Source organism: Octodon degus, unplaced genomic scaffold (assembly GCF_000260255.1).
Source record: "Octodon degus isolate 3935 unplaced genomic scaffold, OctDeg1.0 scaffold00031, whole genome shotgun sequence".
Classification (NCBI taxonomy): domain Eukaryota; kingdom Metazoa; phylum Chordata; class Mammalia; order Rodentia; family Octodontidae; genus Octodon; species Octodon degus.
Window position 1 is genome coordinate 5,932,158 of NW_004524607.1, and position 21,430 is coordinate 5,953,587.

At 40.7% G+C, this 21,430-nt stretch overlaps 1 protein-coding gene across 2 annotated transcripts in view; it reads right to left on the reverse strand.

Moving 5' to 3' along the window:
* Positions 1 to 12,359: 12,359 nt before the first annotated feature.
* Positions 12,360 to 21,430, reverse strand: part of Pou6f2 (POU class 6 homeobox 2) — a 396,956-nt gene continuing 387,885 nt past the window's right edge. The window contains exons 8-9 of one of the 2 annotated variants that reach the window (XM_004629565.3): positions 16,654 to 16,822; positions 12,360 to 12,756 (exon numbers count right to left, since the gene is read on the reverse strand). In XM_004629565.3, the coding sequence (XP_004629622.1) occupies positions 12,360 to 12,756; positions 16,654 to 16,822 (566 nt within the window). Of the gene's footprint in view, positions 12,865 to 16,653; positions 16,823 to 21,430 lie in introns of both variants that reach the window. The other variant, XM_004629564.3, reaches the window with a different exon arrangement.

Genomic DNA, 21,430 nt, shown 5'->3' on the forward strand with positions numbered 1-21,430 from the left:
TTTTTAGGGAATGGTCTGCAGGGTGTTCAGGGTCTCACTACTAGATTGGACTCGTAGTGATCTTCCTGTTTACAGCCTTCCAAGTGCTGGGATTACAGGCACGCACCACCATGCCCAGTCTCAAGTGCTGTCTCAGCATGCTCTGGGGGATGGGCTTGGCATGGCAGGCAAGGTATCAAATCCCCTGAGCTATTTGGCTGGTGCAAATAAATACACCACTGTTTTTCTTTCCAGAATGTCCACAAGAACCATGTCTTTGAAACATCAGTTTTTTTTTGTTTGTTTCTTTGTTTTGTTGGTACCAGGGATCGAACTCAGGACTTTGCACTTGCCAGGTAGGTGTTTATGTCACTGAGCTGTATTCTCATCCCCCTTTTATAAAATTAAGAGATGTTACAAGAAGAATTAAATAAGGAAGAAAAGTAATTACTTGTATTAATTAATATCTGTAAGATGTCATTTCATCATTGCAAAAGAATTTTGTGTGAATGTTATTATTTAAGCATCTATCTATCTGTCTATATATATATCATACACCATATCTATATCATTTATGGCTATACCTACCTATGGATAGTACAGTTACTAGCTATACTTCACAGATGGGGAAATATTCCCAGAAAGTAAATTCCTTGCTGGTATGTGATAAAACTGAGATGTGAACTCAATCTGACTTCAAACCTTACAATATCTCACATCATCCTCCAGGTGGAAATTAAGGTATAGTATTTGAGATTTTTAAAAAATATTGGAACTGACATTTGAATGCTGAATGTTGACATGACAAGACATATATTTGAATTAGTATAGTTGATGTAAGTTGGGGTTCCAAACAAAGCCCCGGATTTATCTGAAACATTTGCCCTCCTTTTATAGTAATTTGTTCACTAATGTTCAGTTGCTAGTTGGACATGAAACTTGAAAGCCCTTCCTCTTATCTTCACAAGAAGAAATCTGAAAAACTAAGACTCAATAGCTCTTCTTAGGCCCATCACGCATCTAAGGTTACAGGGAAAATTGTTGCTGAGAACACTGGAGAGTCAGGTGGATGCAGAGAATTGCATTTTACCACAGTGGAACCACACATCCAGAACCAGCAGAGAAGGAACAGAAAAACTTTAAACTACACTATATGGAGTGCTGGAGATTTAGTGAGAAAAGGCTTGGGGCTTAAGAAATCAACCTAGTCTTGAAAAAAGTTTAAGTCCATTATGTGTTGAGTTTTACCCTTGGATTCCTAATTAGATGCTTATCCAAAAATAAGAGAAAAATCTAATTTCTCTTTCTGGGGGTGGAAAAATGTAGCCATTTTGAAATAGCCCAGAGTTATTTTCTTTAATTATACCTTTTCTTTAATTTTACCTACCCTCAAGGGAGACCATTTAAACAGAACCTAACCAACTAGAGGAAAAGGAAGGGAAATATCCAATTATAGCCACCCTGCCTCAGCCTTTGATGTAGGAGAAGCAAGATCTAACTCAAGCTTACATTTTTTTTTTTTTTTTTTTTTGGGCAGGACCAGGGATTGAACTCAGGCCCTTGTACTTGCCAGGCAAGTGCTTGTTCTACTGAGCCATCTCCTTGGCCCCTCTCAAGCTTACTGAAGGGCTAAGTCCTAAGAGTAACCTTATAGGGCACTTTCCCTCACCCTTCACATTAATGGGCTCCTGTATATAGCAGAAAACAGTGAAAAGAAATATATGTCTTAGACTTTACGTGAGCAAGTCCCTTATGTACATCTTGAGACATCAGGGGAATCAAAATCACGAACAACAGGGGAAGTCTTAACATTAGCACCACACTGAGGGCAGTCAATAAAGCTTAATGTCTAGCTAGGAAAGCACAAAGCTCACAGCTAAGGTCTATCGACATGAGCAGCTCCTTTAACTCTACATATGGTGCTTACATTTAACAAGAGATTACAAGGTATGGTGAAAAGCAAAATACTTAAAACCCCAAATGAAAAACAGCTTCCACAGTAAGAAGGGATAGTGTAAGAATCAGAATCAGAATCAGATTTTCATATGATAAGAATTTTGAAATTAACAGGCCTAAGATGCATAAGAACTAAGATTAATATGTCAAGAGTTCTCATGGAAAGAGTGGGTGGCATGCAAGAAGAGATGGTTAATGTAAACAGAGATGGAGAGACAAAAAATAATCAAAAGAAAATAGGGGTCCAAATATAGCTCAGCAGCACAAGCACATTTCTGGCAAGCACAAGGTTCTGAGTTTGATTCATGGTAGAAAGAAAGAAAGAAAGAAAGAAAGAAAGAGGAAAAAAAGAAAATGATAGAAATAAAGAAATTGGATCAGAAACAAAGAATTGATGAGGTTATTGGTGGTCTGGAATGAATGGAAAAAATAGTAAACTTTAAGAACTGTCAAGAAGATTCTGGACTCTGGACAGTTTCAGAGGTCTGGGTTGGCCCTGTTCCCCAATAAAGTGAGCCCTGAGGAGCCATGGCCACCTCGTCCACTGTCCAGAAGCTCTGCTGGACTGCATGCTCTCTCCCTGACATCATAGGGGCCACACTGAACACAAGATGGACTCTGGAGCTTCAGAGTGGGACCTGTGTCCCCTTCCCCCACCATCATGACAGCTTTGCTGAGCTTTGGCTTGCATGCCTCCACCAAGGTGGAAGGCAAGCTGAGCCCTGGGCAGTGGTGCTGATCCTGGGACAGCAGCGCTGAGACCTGTTGAAATTTGGGAGGCTTGAAAATGTAAAAAAAAAAAAAAAAAAAAAAAAAAGGGGGAGCAAAAGGCAATCTCAGACCTCCAGCCCACCCAGAACAAGTCCAGCAGACAACAACATAGAAGAACTTGAAGGTCACACACATGAAATCACTGAAAAGATAGCAACCGAGGTAAACAAACAACTCTATCAGGCTATACAAGAAATCAGATCACAAATAATTTCTAAGTTAAAAAATGAAATGACATCAATCATGAAATAATTGCTCAGTACATCTAAAGAAGACATAGAATAAAAAAAAGAAATAGAGGAGAGGGCTGGCCAGATAGCTCAGTGGATTACAGAATCTGCTTATGCAGAGCGCAGCAGCCAGGATTCAATCCCTGGAGTGCCATGCTGGCCCCACCCCCAAGGCACTCTGAGATGGCAAGTGAGACTGGGCGTGGTGGCACATGCCTATAATCCCAGCACTTGGGAGGCTGAAAACAGGAGGATCACTATGAGTCTGAACTGTGTAGTAAGACCCTGTAGACCTTGTCCTAAATACATTTAAAAAAAATTTAAAAAGTAGAGGAGAATAAAATATGATGGAAACATTGACTGAACAATATAGGAAAGAATTAGAATGCATGAAACAAATTCAAACAGATATCCAGGAAATTAAGAATTCCTTTGAACTCTGGCAAAATTGCTTGGGTAAAACTGAAAATAGACTTTCAGGCCTTGAAGACAGCATTTCAGGTAGTGATCATAAAAGGGAACGCTTTCTTAAAAATAGCAAGGAACCAAAAAGTAACAATTCAGTAGGTGAAAGAAGATGCAAAAAAGAAAAACCAACCAACAAACCAACCAACCAAACAAACAAACAAAAAACAATATAAGACTGATAGGTGTCAACAAAACAGCAGGAGTCAACACAAATGACATAAAAAGACTTTTGCAAAAGTAGTAGTAGAAAATTTCCGAAGTATGGGAAAAGATTCTGACATACACTTACCTGAGTATATAGAACTCCAATTAGCCATAATCAAAATAAATCTAAAACCAGACATATAATAATCAAGATCTCTGAAATTCAGCAGAAGAATAGAATATTAAAAGCTGTTACAGAAAAGAAACAAATCACCTGTAATGGAAAGTCCGTCGCAATCATGGCAGACTTCTTAACACAAACCATCAAGTCAAGAAGAGTTTTGAGTGATGTTTTTCAGGTCCTGAAAGAAAACAACTTCCAACCCATATTGAGGTATCCTACAAAACTATCTATCACATTTAATGGAGAGATAAGACTCTTCCATGACAAAGAACAACTGACGAAATTCATGATCACCAAACCAAAACTACAAGAAGTACTGAAAGATATTCTAGAAAGAGACAAAGATGACTGCAATTTCAAGAACAACAATAGAAAGGAACCATCAAGCAGAGCAAGCAACTAAACAGAGGGGGAAAAGTAGGGAATCTACAGCAGGAAAGCAATATGACAAAGTGTCTCAGTTACTCTTCTCTTGTTGCTGGAACAAAATATACAACACCCAAAATTAAGGAAGGAAAGGTTTATTTAGCTCAAAGTTAGTGGAGGCTTCAGTCCATACTCAGCTGGCTCCAAGGCAGAGTGGCACATGGCACAGAGCAGCTGTTCATGGCAGTGGCAAAGAGCAGAGCAAAACAAGTGGTAGCAGCTCAGGCAGTTAGCTAGCCTTTCTCTCCTCCTCACATTGTAATGCTTGGTCAAGCCTATTATCTTTTACAATTCTTGGATCTCATCTATAAAAATAGGAATCATCACCTTCCCATGGGCTCGTATTAACTGTACATTTATTTATTTATTTATTTATTTGTTTTGTGGTGCTGGGGACTGAACTCGGGATCTTGTGCTTGTGAGGCAGGTGTTTATGTCACTGCACTATCTCCCTGGTCCTATGGGCTTATATTAAGAGCAAGTTAAATAGTGCACTTGAGAGAGATTTTAAAATTATACAAATGTGAGATTACTGTGACATTATTATACCAGGAAAATCTGTCACATAAAAAATGACCCTGGTTAAAAAATAAATTTCCAAATATATTACACATATTTGTAAACCAAGTCCCTGGACCATTCAGACATGTGTGGTAAAGATCTTGTAACTTATAAATGGAGACTAATCAATATGTAGATGATAAATGTTATGATGAAATGGTGTCTCACACACAGTAAAAATCCAAAAACTATTAATGGGCTGAACAGAATGGAGTCTTACAGAATGGGTAGATATTAGGTGGGTCAACAGTGCAGCAGATACATATTCCATGCAGAGTATGGTACCAAAAGTGTTCTGAGAGTTGGAAAATTTTAGAATGTTTGGGAAGACTCAGGCACAACTTTATAAAGTGGGAATTTATGAGAGGCCAGGCTGAAGGATTAACAAGGACCAGGTCATGGAAAGCGCCGTGTACTATGCTAAAGTCTGCTGTTCACCTTGGGGTCGGTTGGAAAGAATCTTAAAGAGAGATGTATATTCAGACTGACTTTTAAGAATGACAATTAGTAGCAAATCTATGATGGATGAGGAAATTAGGGGAACATGACGATCCACATGAGAGGTGGATGACTTAAAACTAAGTATTAACGGTGGGTAGTGGAAACCAAGAGACAGATTCTGAAAGCACAATTGCCAGGTGGCTTTGTGTGTGTGTGTGTGTGTGTGTGTGTGTGTGTGTGTACAGATAAAGAGGTTTAGGATGACTCTTGTACCTCTGCTGTAGATGGCTGGTATGTGTTCATTAATAAGGATTAAGCAGTCATGAAGAGAAAAAGAAAAAGGACATTTAATGAGAGTACAGCTGAATGTGGTATCATATGTCTGTAATCCCAGAATTCTGAGAGGCTGAGGTAGGAATATTGCAAGTTCAGTTCTAGACTGAGAAACTTAAAGAGAAAATGAAAAATAAAAAAAATAATACTGCTGTGGCTGTAGCTCAGTGCAAAGGCCTTGGGTTCAATTCCCATTTTTTAAAGTAAATTGCATTCATGATTGACATAATAAAACATATATTTAATGTTTTATAAAGCTCTCCACCCAGGGGCTAGGGAGATGGCTAAGTAGAATAAACGCTTGCCTGGCAAGTGCAAGGGCCTGAGTTCAATCCCTGGTTCTGCTAAAACAAAACAAAACAAAACAAAACAAAAAGCTCTCCACTCAATATACTGAAAACATCCCTGGTATGATTCTCCCTCCCCCACCCTTTGACTATGACTTTCTTCAAAGGATAGTAGCTAAATCTAATAGGTGCCTGTGGATATCTTTCAAAGGACAGGACAATGGCCAAAGAGCCCAGACCAGTTTGTTAAGGAAATTTGTTTTATCTACATGTTGTGACACCACAGTTTCTGGCATCTTTCTTTTCTTTTTTTTGGCCGAACCGGGGATTGAACTCAGGCCCTTGCACTTGCCAGGGAAGCGCTTTATCCACTGAGCCATCTCTCCAGCCCTTCTGGCTTCTTTCAAACCATAGATTTTAGATTAAACTCACCAACCACTGTCTTGCTACATTTGTCACTGAATATGTTGTGTGTATATGCTCGGTCTACTAGAAAATTATTATTGGAACAGCTTTTAGAATCAGACTCTGCCTATTGTTTCTTAAGCTGAGACAATACCTACCCTTTTGTTTTCTATATTGGAAGTCAGTCTCAAAGCTATTTTTCATTATTTTAATTTTGAAACTTACTTTAATTTGTTAAATACTGTAGCAGCACAAAATGACATGGTATGTTTTTATATTTGGAAAAATATTATGTATTTTTTGCACAATGAAGATAGGTTTCCTGAAATAGAAAATTCTGTTCATTTCAGAGTCCTTAGCACATAGAATTTTCTGGCACATGTGAAGTGCTCAGCAGAAATTTGTGGGATATGAAATGATTGAATTTAAAGGATGAATTTTTAAAAAGAAGACAAACATATTTCATAGCAATAGGCACAATTGTAAGTAGGATCTTTATGAAGAATATTTTTACAGTATTTTATATGGAAAGAAAGCTTAAATGGACTTTCTTTAGTTTCTTAGTCTCTTTTTCCACCCATGAGAATATATATTTTTTTGCTTCTATTACAGTCAATTCTGGGGTTCTTGACCATTTTGTTTAACTATCTACAGTGTGAAGACACTCAGATTTTGGGTTTTGCTACTTGAGCTAAACATTTGTGAATCGTAACATGAAAGTGACACATGGCTCTCCATGTAGCATAAAAAATGTTTTCTAAAGGCCACCAAAAGAACAGACATTATGGTTATAAATGTTGTTGTTTTCACTGGCATTTTAATAAAAAGCTCCTTCCTTGTGAGTTAGTAAATTGCATTACAGCATTAATTTATTCCTCCTACCTACGTTAAACTTTAAGCAGGAGCCTATTCTAAATGCCTCAGTTTTCCAGACTCTGCAATTACAGACGTTGCTGAAGAGCCAAACAGCAGTGGCATCCAGCAAAGCCTTGTGCAACATCCAACACCCAGCTGGGTCTGAGCACCTGTCTGTGGTGGTGGCTCTGGCTTTTATTTGCCACTGTCATGCTCACCCTCTGCCTGCTGGTCTTTCATTCTTTTTGGTCTTCTTTCACTTCTTGTGGTTTAGTCATCATGAGACCCCCATTCCCCATTGCAGAACCGAGGTGTCTGTGATCCAGAATGGCTGAGATAAGTCTACCACTCCCCGGCACCACTATCTAGTTAGAGGCAGGCACATGACTGACTCACTCGAGGCCCTGGGCTTGATGGTTAGATAATCCACATGAGAAGGACGCCACATGGAACACTCACACAGTGGCATCCTTGAAACCTCTGCATCCAGCTATATTTGGCAGCCACAAGAAGACATCCCAGTAAGTGAAATGGCAGAGTGTCTTGTGGGTCAGTCAAGTTGGAGTTGGATTTTTGTAGCCCGAGAACAAAGAAGTACCAATGAATACATTCATGATTAAAAAATGGAATGAATATCTAAATTTACAAAAGTATATTATAATGAAAGATATGTCTCTATTAATCTCTACATAGAATCCTGTCCCTCACTTCGAACACACTTATCCCATTATACTGGCCACTCTCTGAAGGTCTTCTGGAAGTTCTCTGTCATGAGTGTCTGTACTTTCCTTCTATGGCTGACTTGATGTCCTGAATCAATTTGAAACCTTTGCTTTCCATGATCGTTTTGACTTTGGGGAAGAGCCAGATGTTGCTTGGCACCAGATCCTCTGCAAAAGCTGGATGAGGACACACTGTGATGCTTTGCAGTCCTGCCTTTCCACTGAAGGACATTTGGCAGCAGCATTCACCACAGTGTTGGTCACACCTTGCAAAGACTTTTGGGAAAGAAGACTGCCTGAACTGCTTCAGAAGGCGACAAAGATGAAAAGTAAGTGTCTTTGAGTCTTTTGAGAGGGACTAACTACAATGAGCCATTGTATCACATTTTAAAATGTAAATATTCATTGTATATCTAGAGCTCATCTAGTGTGTATTTCATTTGAAGAACTGAAACAATCATGATATTAGCCAATGTGTCTCAACCTCCTTTTTTCTTAAGATTTGGGGCTGTAACATATGCTTATGCAAATGCTTACAATTGAAGTGACATATCTGAGTGTAAGATACACTGAACCTAGACACTCATGTCAAACAATTTTTTATTTTTTATGATACAAATTAAAAGTGACAGATCTGAAGCTGTTAAGAAATACACAAAGTGCAGCTTTACCAACCATACAGATATTGCTCTAGATTAAGTACAGTTTTTTTTTTTTAAACATTAAGCAACCTGTGCAGATAAATCAGCTTTGGTTTCAATGTCAGAGCAAGTAAGGAGCTTTGAAATATCCAGTTTGGCTTCTTGGTCACAAGTCTATCATGTCAACTTCTCGTCATGATGGTTTTTCCAGAACAACCCAGTCTGTTTCCCTGCCTTCCCTCCTGCTGCCCTTTCCAGGCATGGAGAAGCAGAGGTCTTGTGGTGCCTAAGTGACCCTGGTGACCAGTCTAGATCACAACACATAGGGCAAAAAAACAAACGAATAAACAAACAACGAAAAAGAAAAAGTAAAAGAAAATAAATTCACTTCTTCAACAAATAACGTAATGTGCCTCACATAATTTCAAGTTGAAGACAACAAATCACACGACAAAAAGCTCATTACAAATTGTTTTCCAAACAGATCTTGCAGTTGAACATGGAAATGAAAATCAGTTTCTTTTTTTCTCCATTTTGTTTAAGCCTGGTCATTGACTGGGTACAAGTAGAGTGCTGAGGTAAAACACTGATGAACAGTTTGTATTCCTTTCTGTTTCTTCTTAAAATAGGAACAGTTTACTATTGCGAGATTGTCAGCAACATTTAGCCGTATCTACACACTGTGCATATACCTACATATAATACTGAGCTTTGGTCCAGCATAGAGAAGATGAACAAAGGCAATTGATGATTTCTTTTTGGTTATAGCTTGAGTTCTTTGACGCGCCTCTACTTGTTCTGTTTTTCCTAGCTCCTTTTGCTTTTGTGTTTTCTTTCATGTTGTGTTGTGTGTCTGTGTGTGTCTGTGAGTTTGTGTGATTACAACACAAAAAACCCAAACCCTGAAAATGCTTATGAAGTTTTAACTGTTCAAGATAGTTCTTTTGGTTGAAGAGAAAAAAGTCCCTCAAACAAGTGTAGAATACAATATCCACTGGCATTTTCCATCAAATAACAAATAAAACAAAAATGACAATAACTTAAAAAATCATAAGAAAAATACTGAAGCTTGAAGTACAATCAGACATGCCCAAAGTGGCTTTTATTCATTTTTGTTGTTGTTGTTGGTGGTGGTGGCAACTTTAATCTTCAGTTCATGGAAACATAAAAGATACTTAAATGTTATTGGCATATGAAGTTGTTTACAAGTGGAAATAAGACATGTCATAATAAAATTAAGCAATAGGTGTGGTCCCGAAGACTGATGTATTACACAATATAATTTATATTTCTAAGAATCTGTTCAGGCACCTTTTTTATGCCTTGTAGCAAAAAATTTTTTCCGTAAAAAAATCAATATAAGAAGCATTACAACACTTTATAAATAATTTAAAAAACAATACAAAATTATAAAACTTTAAAAAAAATCACTGCACATGAATGGTTTTATGACTGTGGGATGAATATATTTCCTTTTTGTTCTACTCTGGACAATCGCTTTTCTGTTTTTGCTGTCCTAGTTATACCCTCCCAATTATAGATCTCAGGGCTGTGCAGGCCTTATGTAACAGCTGCCGGCATATATTTAAACATTTAACATCTGTCATATGTTATCTTGTTAACTTCTCTTCCTGGGAGCTTTTCTTGATGGAATTTGGAACAGGTCCTAGGAGAATACAAAAATCTGTTTTTAATCAATAAAGTTGTAGGTTTCTGGGTTGTTGGTATTTGTGCAGTTTTTGAGGAGGTGAAGTGGGTATCATGGGTGTAGTTGGCATGGATTGGAATGATTGTGGTCCAGTTAGCATCAGACCAGGCAAGATGGAAATAATTTTACAAGCAACTGCTTCCACGATTTTTAAGAGAATTTCCTTGGTGGTTGTTTCCTGACTGTTGCATGGATCATCGTAGGGGCAGTTAAAATGTCCCAGGAATGCAACCTATAAAGGGGCCACAGGAAGAAGAAACTAGAAGCCCTGAGGGGGAGGATGGGAGTAGGGGGAAGGAGATGGAACTTCTAATAAATTTGGTATCTTGAGGTGGGTTTTCTTTTTCCATTTCACAATTTATCTCTAGATAGTACATGAGCTTGATTATAAATTAATTACTCATAAATATTTACAATTCAACAGCAAGCAAATCTACAGTTCTTTTCTGCCTGCTTCTTTGGTGGAATGCTTGTTGCCCCACCCAAGTGAAAACATCAGGTGCCCATCGCAGCTGTTGCCCTGAACAGCTCTCTTTACATCCCTGCACCATCTTTGGGCTTCTTAGGCTAGTGTGGACCACAGATCTTCTAAGGAAGTTATTTTTTTTTTTTCGTAAATGAATAAATCCCCTAGTTCTTTGAGTGAAGGCTATTCTGATGTGGTACATGAGCTACTTCTATATATTTTTATTTTAGTGATCCTTCACTGTTAAAATTTATTTGGCCTCAAGAACCCAATTCCAGGTCCAAATTCCAACTGCTTAAATTTGCCTGTCACTTTTCTGCTTCCTGTATATATCCCAAGAATATATCTCCTCAAAGTCTGCCATTGCTGTTGGGTGAAAGAAGTAGCAGAAAAGAAGAGGTTAACAGGACATCTGATGGGCGTTAAAGATCTGATTACTACTACTTTCTTGTGGCCTGTTTCTTTGTGCCGGTGGATATGGGTGTATGCATGCCTGTGTGTATTTTGACTGAAACCTGGAGATATTTCTTTGGCTATCAGACTTTTGAGAGAAATTGCTTTGCACAGAAGCATAACAAAGATGTAAGTATTGAACCAAATGTGCAGCTTATGTTTATATTACAAAATTCATTTTGGTCAGCTCTTCATGGATGTGGCCAGCGGACTGAGCAAAATCCCAAGCTCTGGTGTGGACAGGGAGTGTGATTAGAGCTTAAGGCGGCATTGACAGTTCACTCAGCAAAGCCCTAGTCACTGTGGAGTCTCTCCTGCAGTTCAGTAGTGGAAAAGCCACTGCGTCCCAGCGACCCCCTATGCCACGGAGAAATGGGGGGTGGACGGGAAAGGTGAGCTCCATTTTCTGTTCTCAAACCCACAAGTCTTAGTGAGAAGAAAGCAACCAGTGTTTTGGCACAGGATCCAAGGATGCCCCCCACCTTTAAGCAAACCGAAACAATTGAAAAAAAAAAAAAATCCAAAAAACAGAACCGAAAGTGAGCCTCTTGGAATGGCTTCAACGGTACCCACCCCGTTGGTGGAGACAGTAGATAGGAAAGATGGCAGAAATCAGGCTTCCTATTTTTTCCACCAGTACAAATGTAAAAATTCGCAACACAACTTTACACGCAGAGAGGAAAGAGTAGACGAACGATTGCGTTTGCAATGCCATATTTCTGACTTTGGTTAATAGGTTTCATAGTGAATCAGCACTTAGAACCTGGCAGGATAAGGTCCCTCCTGCAGGTGGCAGGCTTGTATTCGCTTTGAACAGATACAAGTTTTTGTTGGGTTCTTTTCTTTTTCTTTCTTTTTTTTTTTTCTTTCTTTCTTTCTTTCTTTCTTTCTTTCTTTCTTTCTTTCTTTCTTTCTTTCTTCCTTCTTTTTTTGGTTTAGTTTAGAATTTTTTTCTTTTTCCTTAAAACGTGTTCACATTTTCATAATATACAGAAAAAAGTATGTGGTTATTTGGTTTTCTTTTAAAAAACTGGCTTTGGGGAGACAGGTGGGGGAGGGAACTATCCTACCACACACACCTTCTGTGGGGTGTATCCTTGTTTAAAAAGTTCCCAAAAAATTTCTTGTATTTTTGTTTTTTTCTTGTTGGAAAACCAACGGACATGTAGAAACTATTCTGTCCATTTGGAGGTTTGCTTAGTCTTTTACATACAAGGGATGTTTTAAAATTTTTTTTCTCTTTCTTTCTTTCTTTCTGTTGGGGTGGAGTCCCCAAGGGGTGGAATTTAGTTTCTGTGGATTTCACTTCTGTTGTGCATGGGCTTCTCTTTAGGAGTTTTCTTCCAGAGAGTCTGTTAAGGGCTCTAGTGGGACTGTGGTGGCCGGCTCGTGCTGTTTTAAGCGTTTGATTGTATTCTTCAGGGCTTGCCTCTTATTGCAGAACCAGACTCTAACTACTTCCCGGTCATAGTTCAGCTTCTCAGCAATCTCGGTCATTTCCTGCCCCGAGGGGTGTGTGTTCTTCTCAAAGTGGGCATTGAGGATCTCAAGGGCCTGGGGTGTGAAGGAGGTGCGCCGCTTGCGCTTTTTGGATGGTTCACTCCCAATAAACTCGGTGAGGTTCTGCATCCCGGCTCGATGGCGGGCTTCAGCCTCAGCCATCCACCGCTCAAGCACCGGCTTGATCTTCTGGGCACTTTTAGGGGTGATGTCCAGCTTTTCAAACCTGGCAGGATACAAAAGGCCAGGGTTCAGTTTGGCTGTGAGACTGCTAGCTATAGTGTTCTCTTGGGCTTCCTGTGGTAGGAAAAAGTGGCTTCTCAGGATGGTGTGTCTGGGGGGAGAATTGAGAAAGAACAGTCTTACACTGGGTCCTCTGCCAGGGTGGGCCTCCTGCCTGCCTGCCTCCTAGACTGCCTGGCAGGGCGAAGTCACTCCACAGGAGCAGCCAGCTGTGTGGAGCCAGCTCTGCCCAAGCCAGAGCCCACCCTTCCCGCGTGCGCCATGCTGGCTCATGCAAAGCACATAGAGACACACACAGATGGGGGAACACAAGGAGAGGTGAGACGGAGGACACATGCACTGTCACCACGATGAGGACACAGACAATTTACAGCTCTTTCCCCTCTAAACTCTCAGATCCATTCTTTTGTTTCAATTACACCAGCTCTGTTTCCCCAATCCTCAGAATCCTTGAGTCAAAAATTAATTCTAGGACCAGGGAGCTTAGCTCAGTGGAATAAGTACTTGTTTGGCAAGCACAAGGTCCTGAGTTCAATCCCTGGTACCACCAAAAAAAAAAAAAAAAATGTGGTGGCACACACATGTCATCCCAACATCCTGGGAAACTGAGGCAGAAGGGTCACAAGTTAGAGCCCAGCCTGGACAACTTAATGAGACCAAAAAATAAAAATAATAACAAAGGACTGGGGATGTAGTTCAATGCCAAGGTCTTGAGTTTAATCTCCAATGTTGCCAAAAATCTCAAACCAAACCAAGCAAACAACCCTAGGAAGTAACGTCAAAAACAATAAAATGATTACATTTTACATTTTGTTTTCTTTAACTTCCTCCCTAACATCTCGGCTATGAAAGTATTACAGTTATTACAGTCACTTATGACAACTGTGACAAGTTCCTGCTTATAGTTCTCTTTTTCTCTCTCTTTTGTGTCTCATTTGAACTTCTCCCTCCCCCTCTCCCTCTCTCTCGGTAACAATTTTCACCATATGTAAGTTAACAACATGCTCCCTTTCCAGATAAAACATAGCCCAGTTGCTGCTTTACAGTTGTGTCTCAAACAGCTGGGCACATGTAATTACTCTGGAATACCCCACCCCGGGGTGAGTGAAGGCTGCCCTATGCTCCCGGTTGCCATCCAGCCAAATGGTTTGCTTTTCTACCAGGACATCAAGCTGTGTTTAATGTGTGAGATCTGCAAACTGTACTTGAGTGATATCATTTTCTGTAAATGAGGTCTTCTATATATCAATTGTCATTGGCAATTCTTTGCTATGTTGACTTTAAAAATATGAAACACTCTGGACAAATTATATATAGTGCTTTAAGAGGTTATTCTGGTACCAAATTCATACTCACTCTCAATGAAATACAAAAAAGGCACCAGTTTCTTTTATTCATTTGTGTGTTTATTCTAAATTCAAATCCATAACCTTCCCATATTGGCAGTTTTGGATACACGGAATTCCCTTCTCTTCTCTGAAGTGCTCCACACAAGTGGAGAACCAACTGCCTGACTGCGGTATGCATTTTATTATAATTGTTCTCATAATGTACCGGTGTTTGCCACAATATGTTTTGTGCAGATTTTTACAAAAGGTCAGTAAAAGATATACTCTTTTTAGGTACTATAATTTGATTTTTTTGCAGTGCATTTTAGACCTCCTATGTTGTGATAAGTAGCACAAATAGTGTCAAATCTTAATGTGATACCATCATATTTTCTTCTAGGATAGGGCTCAAGGGGGTTCTTTGTTTATTTCTGAATACACTCAACTTTCAATACTGGTTATGAGAAAGAAAAAGTATATTTGCTTTCAGTACAAGTGAACAAATCATTTAATGACAAGTTACAGGGGCCGGGGAGATGGGCTCATTGGAATAAGTGCTTCCCTGGCAAGTGCAAGGGTCTGAGTTCAATCCCTGGTTCCACCAGAAAAACAAAAACAAAAACAAAAACAAAAACAAAAACAAAAACAAACCTTAATGACAAGCTACATTAAATCTCCCTGTTGTTGTCACCACTGGCCAGTTACCACATTTTGCCACAATGTATTATGGCAGCTTCTCCCTGATACCAACCACGGCACCAAGGGGCAGAGCTTGTGGCAGGGGTGTCCAACATACTAGTGCCACCTTTCTTTTTCTGCCTCTGATAAAAAGGGACTAACGGCAGCTAGAAGTCACTGCAGCTGATCTAGGAGAAATGATGACCAGGCTCAGGTGTTCTGACGTACACCTTCCCACCCTTGGAATGTGCTGCCAGGGCTCCAATTTGATTTCTTCCAAGACTTCTTTTTAGTTATCTATGCCAGTTATTTCTCTTGCTGGCTCCTAAAATGACCTCCCTGAAACACTGCAAGCTGGAGAAAAGCCCTGAAATGCAAGCATCTGACTTGTAGGATACAAAGAATTTCCAACCTGTCTGCATTCTGTAGCCTTTTAAAGCTTCCCTCTGGGGGAAGACTTTAGAAATCAACATATTTGATTGGGGTTGCCCAAGCAATGCTAGGTATGAGAGTTAAAACATTAGCTGGCACTTCAGTCAATAAGAGGAAATCACATTTTAGGGCTAAAAATAGGCCAAAGAGGAATTTAACAACAGTAGCAAATTGGCAACAACTTAAATTCCTGTGCCTGCCTTTATCACAAGCCTGTCAAGATGAAACAAAATTAATGCTTCCCAATGGGGAGCAACTTATTCATATCATTGATGCTGCTTGTTAGTGCCTATGCTTCCATCTGTGTTGTTTGGAATAACATATACAAGCCTTGAAACAAATTTCTCAGCAGCAGTATCCTTGTATAGACTGAATAAAGGTTATTTTCTACAGGGAGGTATCTTATAAGAAAAAACAGTAGGGGAGGCCATAGAAGTGAGAGGATCCTATGGTGCTTTTTGTATTTAACAACAATCAATGGGTTTTATGGAAAATCATTGAGCAAAATGTGAGCTGCAAGCTACTACCCCATACTGATGTTATTTATAACCTTAGTCTTAAACTGCAGGAAAAGTACACTTCTGTCCTTTGGGGAATACATTAAAAGTATAAAGAGCAGATAAAAAGACAGCATTTCATGGATCACCAAGAACAAAATCCACTTAAATGAGTTTAGAGTTGGTTTCTTGGCTTTTCCTGATGGAGGAGGACTCATAAGGCATTGCCCAAGAGGAAAAAGCTCTTACCAAAGTACCTCTGTGACCTCATGCATAAACATGGGATTAGTACAACACACATGCATGCACGGGGTCTGCTTCTGACGAATTAACCCAGATCAACTTCCACACAACCAAGGCTGGATTTGGTCACTTATTTATTTAATTTGGTGCTGGGGTGGGGGTGCACACCCCCAGGCCAGATTCTCACTACTCTTTTTGAGCCATTTAAAACAGCTGTTTCTTTCTTTAATGCACCCTTTGGAAGCTGTTTCTCGGAAGACATTTAAAACTTCCTTTAAGGTTACAGATGGTTATTTTTGTTTTTTAAATGGGTATTTTCTTGGAAAATCCCGATGTCCAACCCTATGGCTAGACACTAGTAGGAGCGTTAACACAAATGGAGGCTGTCAGCAGTACAATGTGTGCTTGGGACACAGACGCGCTGACCGGATGGGTGGTTCAGGAGGAAGGCTCCTGGCCCAGGGTAGTGTGACTCCAGTGACACCGCCTTGGCAGTCCTTGATGAGTTGACAGGAGTTACCGGGCCAAGACCCCTCAAGTCTGCTCCAGTACCCTCATTTCCACCCAGATCACCCATGGCGGCATGCATCCACCCCAAACTCGCTCCCACACTCTAACCCTCCACGTCTGCCCACCCGAAGAAGGAAAGCTGAGCCGCGCAGACAGACGAGGCCCAGGCCAGCAGCATGCGGCGTGGGTTACCTGCAGATGGCCGACTGGCTGTACGCGGGGCCCTCTGTGGCACTGAGAGCTTGTCCCACCTGAGTTTGGGTCAGGCCAAGGGACAGGCGCCGGATTTTAAAAGCTTTGGCAAATTCTCGGATCTCCTCCAGATTAACCCCATCCACCTCACCCGCTGCCGTTTGAGGATCTGTGGAGATGTTTTCAAAAACAGGGTCAATGGTTCAACCTGCAACTAAGTCCTCTCTGTTTATTATGGCATGTAAGGAAATGGTTCTCGCTAACAGCAGAGGGATAGGCAAACCCACACCACGGAACTTTCTCTTTGTCTCCAACTCAGCTCCTGCCTCAGTGCAGTTCACCTCTACAATCATCCTTCGAGATGTTTCTGTGGCGTATGAGGCCACATCCCACCTTTTCTGACAGTTCTGAAATGTAAGGCCATCCTTTTTAGTATTTAGCAAATACAGTCAGCAAGGGGAGACCTACCCAAATATGTTCAAATATTGTGCAAAAGCATACAACCTTTAAATATCTCCTGTGCTAATAATCGCCCTTGAAGAAAACAGCAGCTTGTATTTTTCTTTCTTCTGATCACCATGCAGCCAGGCTAACAGATGAGAATGTTGCCTAATTTCTTACGTTCATATTAGTGTCTCCAAAGAGCATGCTTAGGAAACCACGAGGATATTATCTTTGCCTCTTCTCCCCATAGCAGTTTACTGACACAGCTGCCTTTGTCCCCTGAAAGGGCATATAATAAAAAAAATGCCTACCACAGAAAGACTCCTTTGGTGGTGGATAATGCGGTCAATTTAGGACTTATCAAGGGAAATGACACAACAGCTGGAGAATGAAACTTTTCCCCCCCTGGCTACTGATCCCTGGATAAATGAAAGCGAGCACCAAGCTGGAGACAGCATGGGTTGGGGCTAGTGGCAGATTTCAAAGTGCTGCTCAATCCTGCCTGTAGTGCAGCCACTCTCCCTGTGAGCTGTCTCTATTGTTCTTCCCCTCATTCCTCGGACTTAGGTGAAAAGTTGTTCGCCTTCTCTTTCTGCACAACAACCCATCAATTTCAGTGGATTCTAGTTCATGTCTGAGGACTGTGGTGAAGCACATTACCCTTTGAGTTCAGGACTATACACACAATGCTGGTTGTTAGGAAAGAAACAGAAATTTGCATCCCAAGTGATGAATTTTTTAAAGGGCCATTCATATAAGAGTGTTAATATCATAGGAGAGCTGGAGCTTCAGTATAGATTCTCACAGTACTGGGAAGGAACGCTGGAGCCTATGGGAAACAGATTCTATAATTTAAGCTGTGTGTGTGTGTGTGTGTGTGTGTGTGTGTGTTACTGCTGGGGATTGAACCCAGGGACCTCAAACTAAGCTACAGCTACAACCCCTTTTCATTTTGAGGTAGGACCTCATTAAGTTGATCAGTTGCCCAGGATGAGCTTGAATTTGTAATCTTCCTACCCCATTTTCCCAGAGTGTACCACCATACCTGGCTCCTATCTTTACCTTTACATAAAAAAGTGGTCCTGTCCAGGAGTGGCCTTGAGTTTGAGGCAGGAAGATAGCTTGAGTCCAGGAATTTAAGCCCAGCCTGCATAACATGATGAGACTCCATCTCTTAAAAGAAGTCCTCTAAAATTTTCATGTCATTAGTCAGAATTTCATTATGAAAAACTGAATAGTGGTAGGATCCTTGCAGTCAGTCTGTAAATATTTCTTTTAAAGTGACTTTTGGAGGTTCTGAGTGGAGGGAGGAGGAAGAGATATATAAAACACATTTCTGACATCTGAGGAGGTCACGGTCTATTGGAGACAGGGCTCCAATACTGATATATAAGAAACAATTACAGGAAAGTACCAGGCAGAGGATAATCGAGAACTTATGGTATGATATCCACTCTTGGTGTATAAAGAAGGGAGAAGGGACAGAAGTGTGGAGTCACCCAGGCCTCTCCAGGCCTTGCATGGAGCAGGGGGAGCACCCATGTGGCTGGCACAGATGTAGGGAAGAGCAGAGCCCTGGGAGCTGACAGGGCCAGTGAGACGAGGACTTCACAGGGTCCATGCAAGTTGTAGGTGGCACATTGAGGGTCTGTGTGCCTCTAAAACGGAATTAAAATCCTGCATCTTCTCTTAAAGTTCCCCCAAAAAGTCTGGTTGGTGTGTCAGAGACCTGTGTAGGTCATCACTGCTTGACAGGATCTTCTCTTCCATAGCCTGTAGTGAGGTCTGCCTTCTGGCATTTACCCAAATGTATACAATAGCCTCAAATTCCTTCTCTTTGTTTCTTCCTTAGAAAAGTCCCTAAAGTAGGCATTGTATGTGAAAAGCTTAGGGGAAAATCCACTTTTACTTGCAAATTTTTTACTTGCAAATTTTACAAATTACTTGGCAACATTGATTTCTAATGAAAAGTCTCGATCTTCCATGTTCTTTTGGCCACACTGATCCACCTGTTAATGCTTTGTCCATTGGAACTGATTTTGGCTGCTTTCTGAGGACCTCCTGGCCCTTATCTTCACACTCCTGAGATCAGTTACCTCCTCAGAAGGTGCTGCTACTGTGTCTGGACCATGCATTCCCAGTGGTTGGTGCAGGGAAAGTAGGAAAAGTCTTAGGACAGTGGATGTGGTTTCCCAAAGGGCCACAGCCGTGAAATACTTAAAGCGCAATTCATCTTTGCTGTTTAAATTACCTGAGGGAAAGGAAGGTTAGTAGGATAAAAACAGTTTTAAAAGCTTTGTTGCAAGGGGAGTGGGACATAGTAAAACAATAGTTGAAGAACTCTGATTTACAACAGTGGACAGTTGGTACCCAGTGGTCCAATGGAAGAAAAGAAGGGCCTAGCCCTTCCCAAAGGAGGGAAGAGGGACTTGGTACCCTGTAAGGGAAGATCATGAAGGCTTACAATTGGAACAGCTTTAAGTCAAGGACTTTCCTTGCAGTACATTGGCTTTTAGGATTGTGGTTTTAACTCAGCAGATTTAAGCACCTGGTGGTGGACAAGGGACTGGTAACTTGATTGGAAGGATTACTGGAGTCTACTCCAAGCTCAGACTGAGCAGTGCTATGCTGGGGAGATTTGGGACTTGGGTAACAATTTTTTCTGAATACTCGCTTTTTTTTGTTTTTTGTTTTTTTTAACAGAGGTCCTTTGCACTGAGCCACACCCCCATTTTGTTATGAAAAAGAATCTTGTCTAAGTCACTAAGTTGTCCAGACTGGGCTCAAGCTTGTTTGAGCCTCCCTGGTTTCTGGGATTACAGGATGTGCTACCACATCCATCTTGGATAAGGATTTCATATAAATGTGTCCCACCATCTTTCTTCTCTTTCCCTACTATCTTTAGTGCTCATGTCTCCTTGCTGGTTCCTTGAGCCAAGGGCCTAAATCTGTGTGTGTCACTGAACAGGTTGCTTGTTTGGTAGATTGCTGACAGTAGCCAGAGTTCAAGAGAAAGCTGCAGACTCTGTGCTCAGTGTGTGTGTGTGTGTGTGTGTGTGTGTGTGTGTGTGTGTGTATGTGTGGATGATCAAATAAACACTCGCTGTACAGCTCAGAGAATTGGATTCCTGGGCCATGAGCCAGTGTCTTCCACAAGGCCAGTGAACATTCATTACAGCAGGAAGTTGAACGCCTTCCTTCCTATCACCCATTTCCTATTTTTGCCTTTTCTCTTGGTTCTGCGTAGAGGTGATTAAGATGGGCACTGTTGTGAAATCTACAGAGTGACAGTTTACTGCGTAAAGTTCCAGGAAAGAAATTCAACATCTCTCTGGACAATTTATTGATTGCTCAAAGCAAGCTGTTTAGCTTTACATCAGCATTTTTAGTCCAAAAAATTCAGATGAAAGATTGTATTATGTGGATTTTCCCATGCGTTTCAAGACTACAAAGTTTTCCTAATCTAAAGAAGGGGTTTACCCATGGACAAAATCTAATCTTATCTTGATTATAACAGGTGGCACTTATACTTACACATGGGAAGAATTCCTTAGATGTTGTCTAGAAGATGACTGGAACCAACCAAAAGAATAATGCTATTATTATTATTATTATTATTATTATTATTATTAAGTTGTTAAATTCTTGAGGGTGTTTGACTGTTGAATCCATTTCCTTCTCTTGAAAGAGATGTATTTTTCTGCTTGAGGAGGGGAAAGAGGAGTTAACTGTGACAGATGGGGGTTTCCCTGGAATATTACTTTCGCCCCCACCCTAGCTGAGAGTTTGACATTCTATCCTGGGATAAGTGAACACAGTTTCTGTCATCAGTTCTCCTGGCCCCAGGGAGGTTCGTTAATTTGAAGGTTAACTTTGAGATCACCTTGGTTGGGACCACGGGGGGAATGCCTGAATCACCCACAGGCAGACCCAGCATACTTGGCCATCTCTCGGGGCACGTCAGTCTGAGATTCTCTGCACTAAGAAGGAGTGCAGAGGAACATACAGATTTTGCTCCAGATGAAGTCAGCCCAACATAGAAGGATGATGAAAATATATTTAAAAAAGTTATTACAGAAAAAGACACATTGCCTCTAAGCTATCTCAACTCTCCCCCCACCCCTTTGATCACACTCATTCCATTTCTTTTGCTACTTTCTGAGGCAGTGCTGGACATTTTCCTTTGTGTATGTCTTTTATGAGGAATGATCAAAATTAGAGTGAATGCCCTTGCCAAGTGTTATCCAGCAGAAAGCCTTGTAAAAACATGATGTGTCCTCATCCACCTTATTCACCAGATCTGGTGCTATGAGGCTTCTGGCTCTTTCTCAAC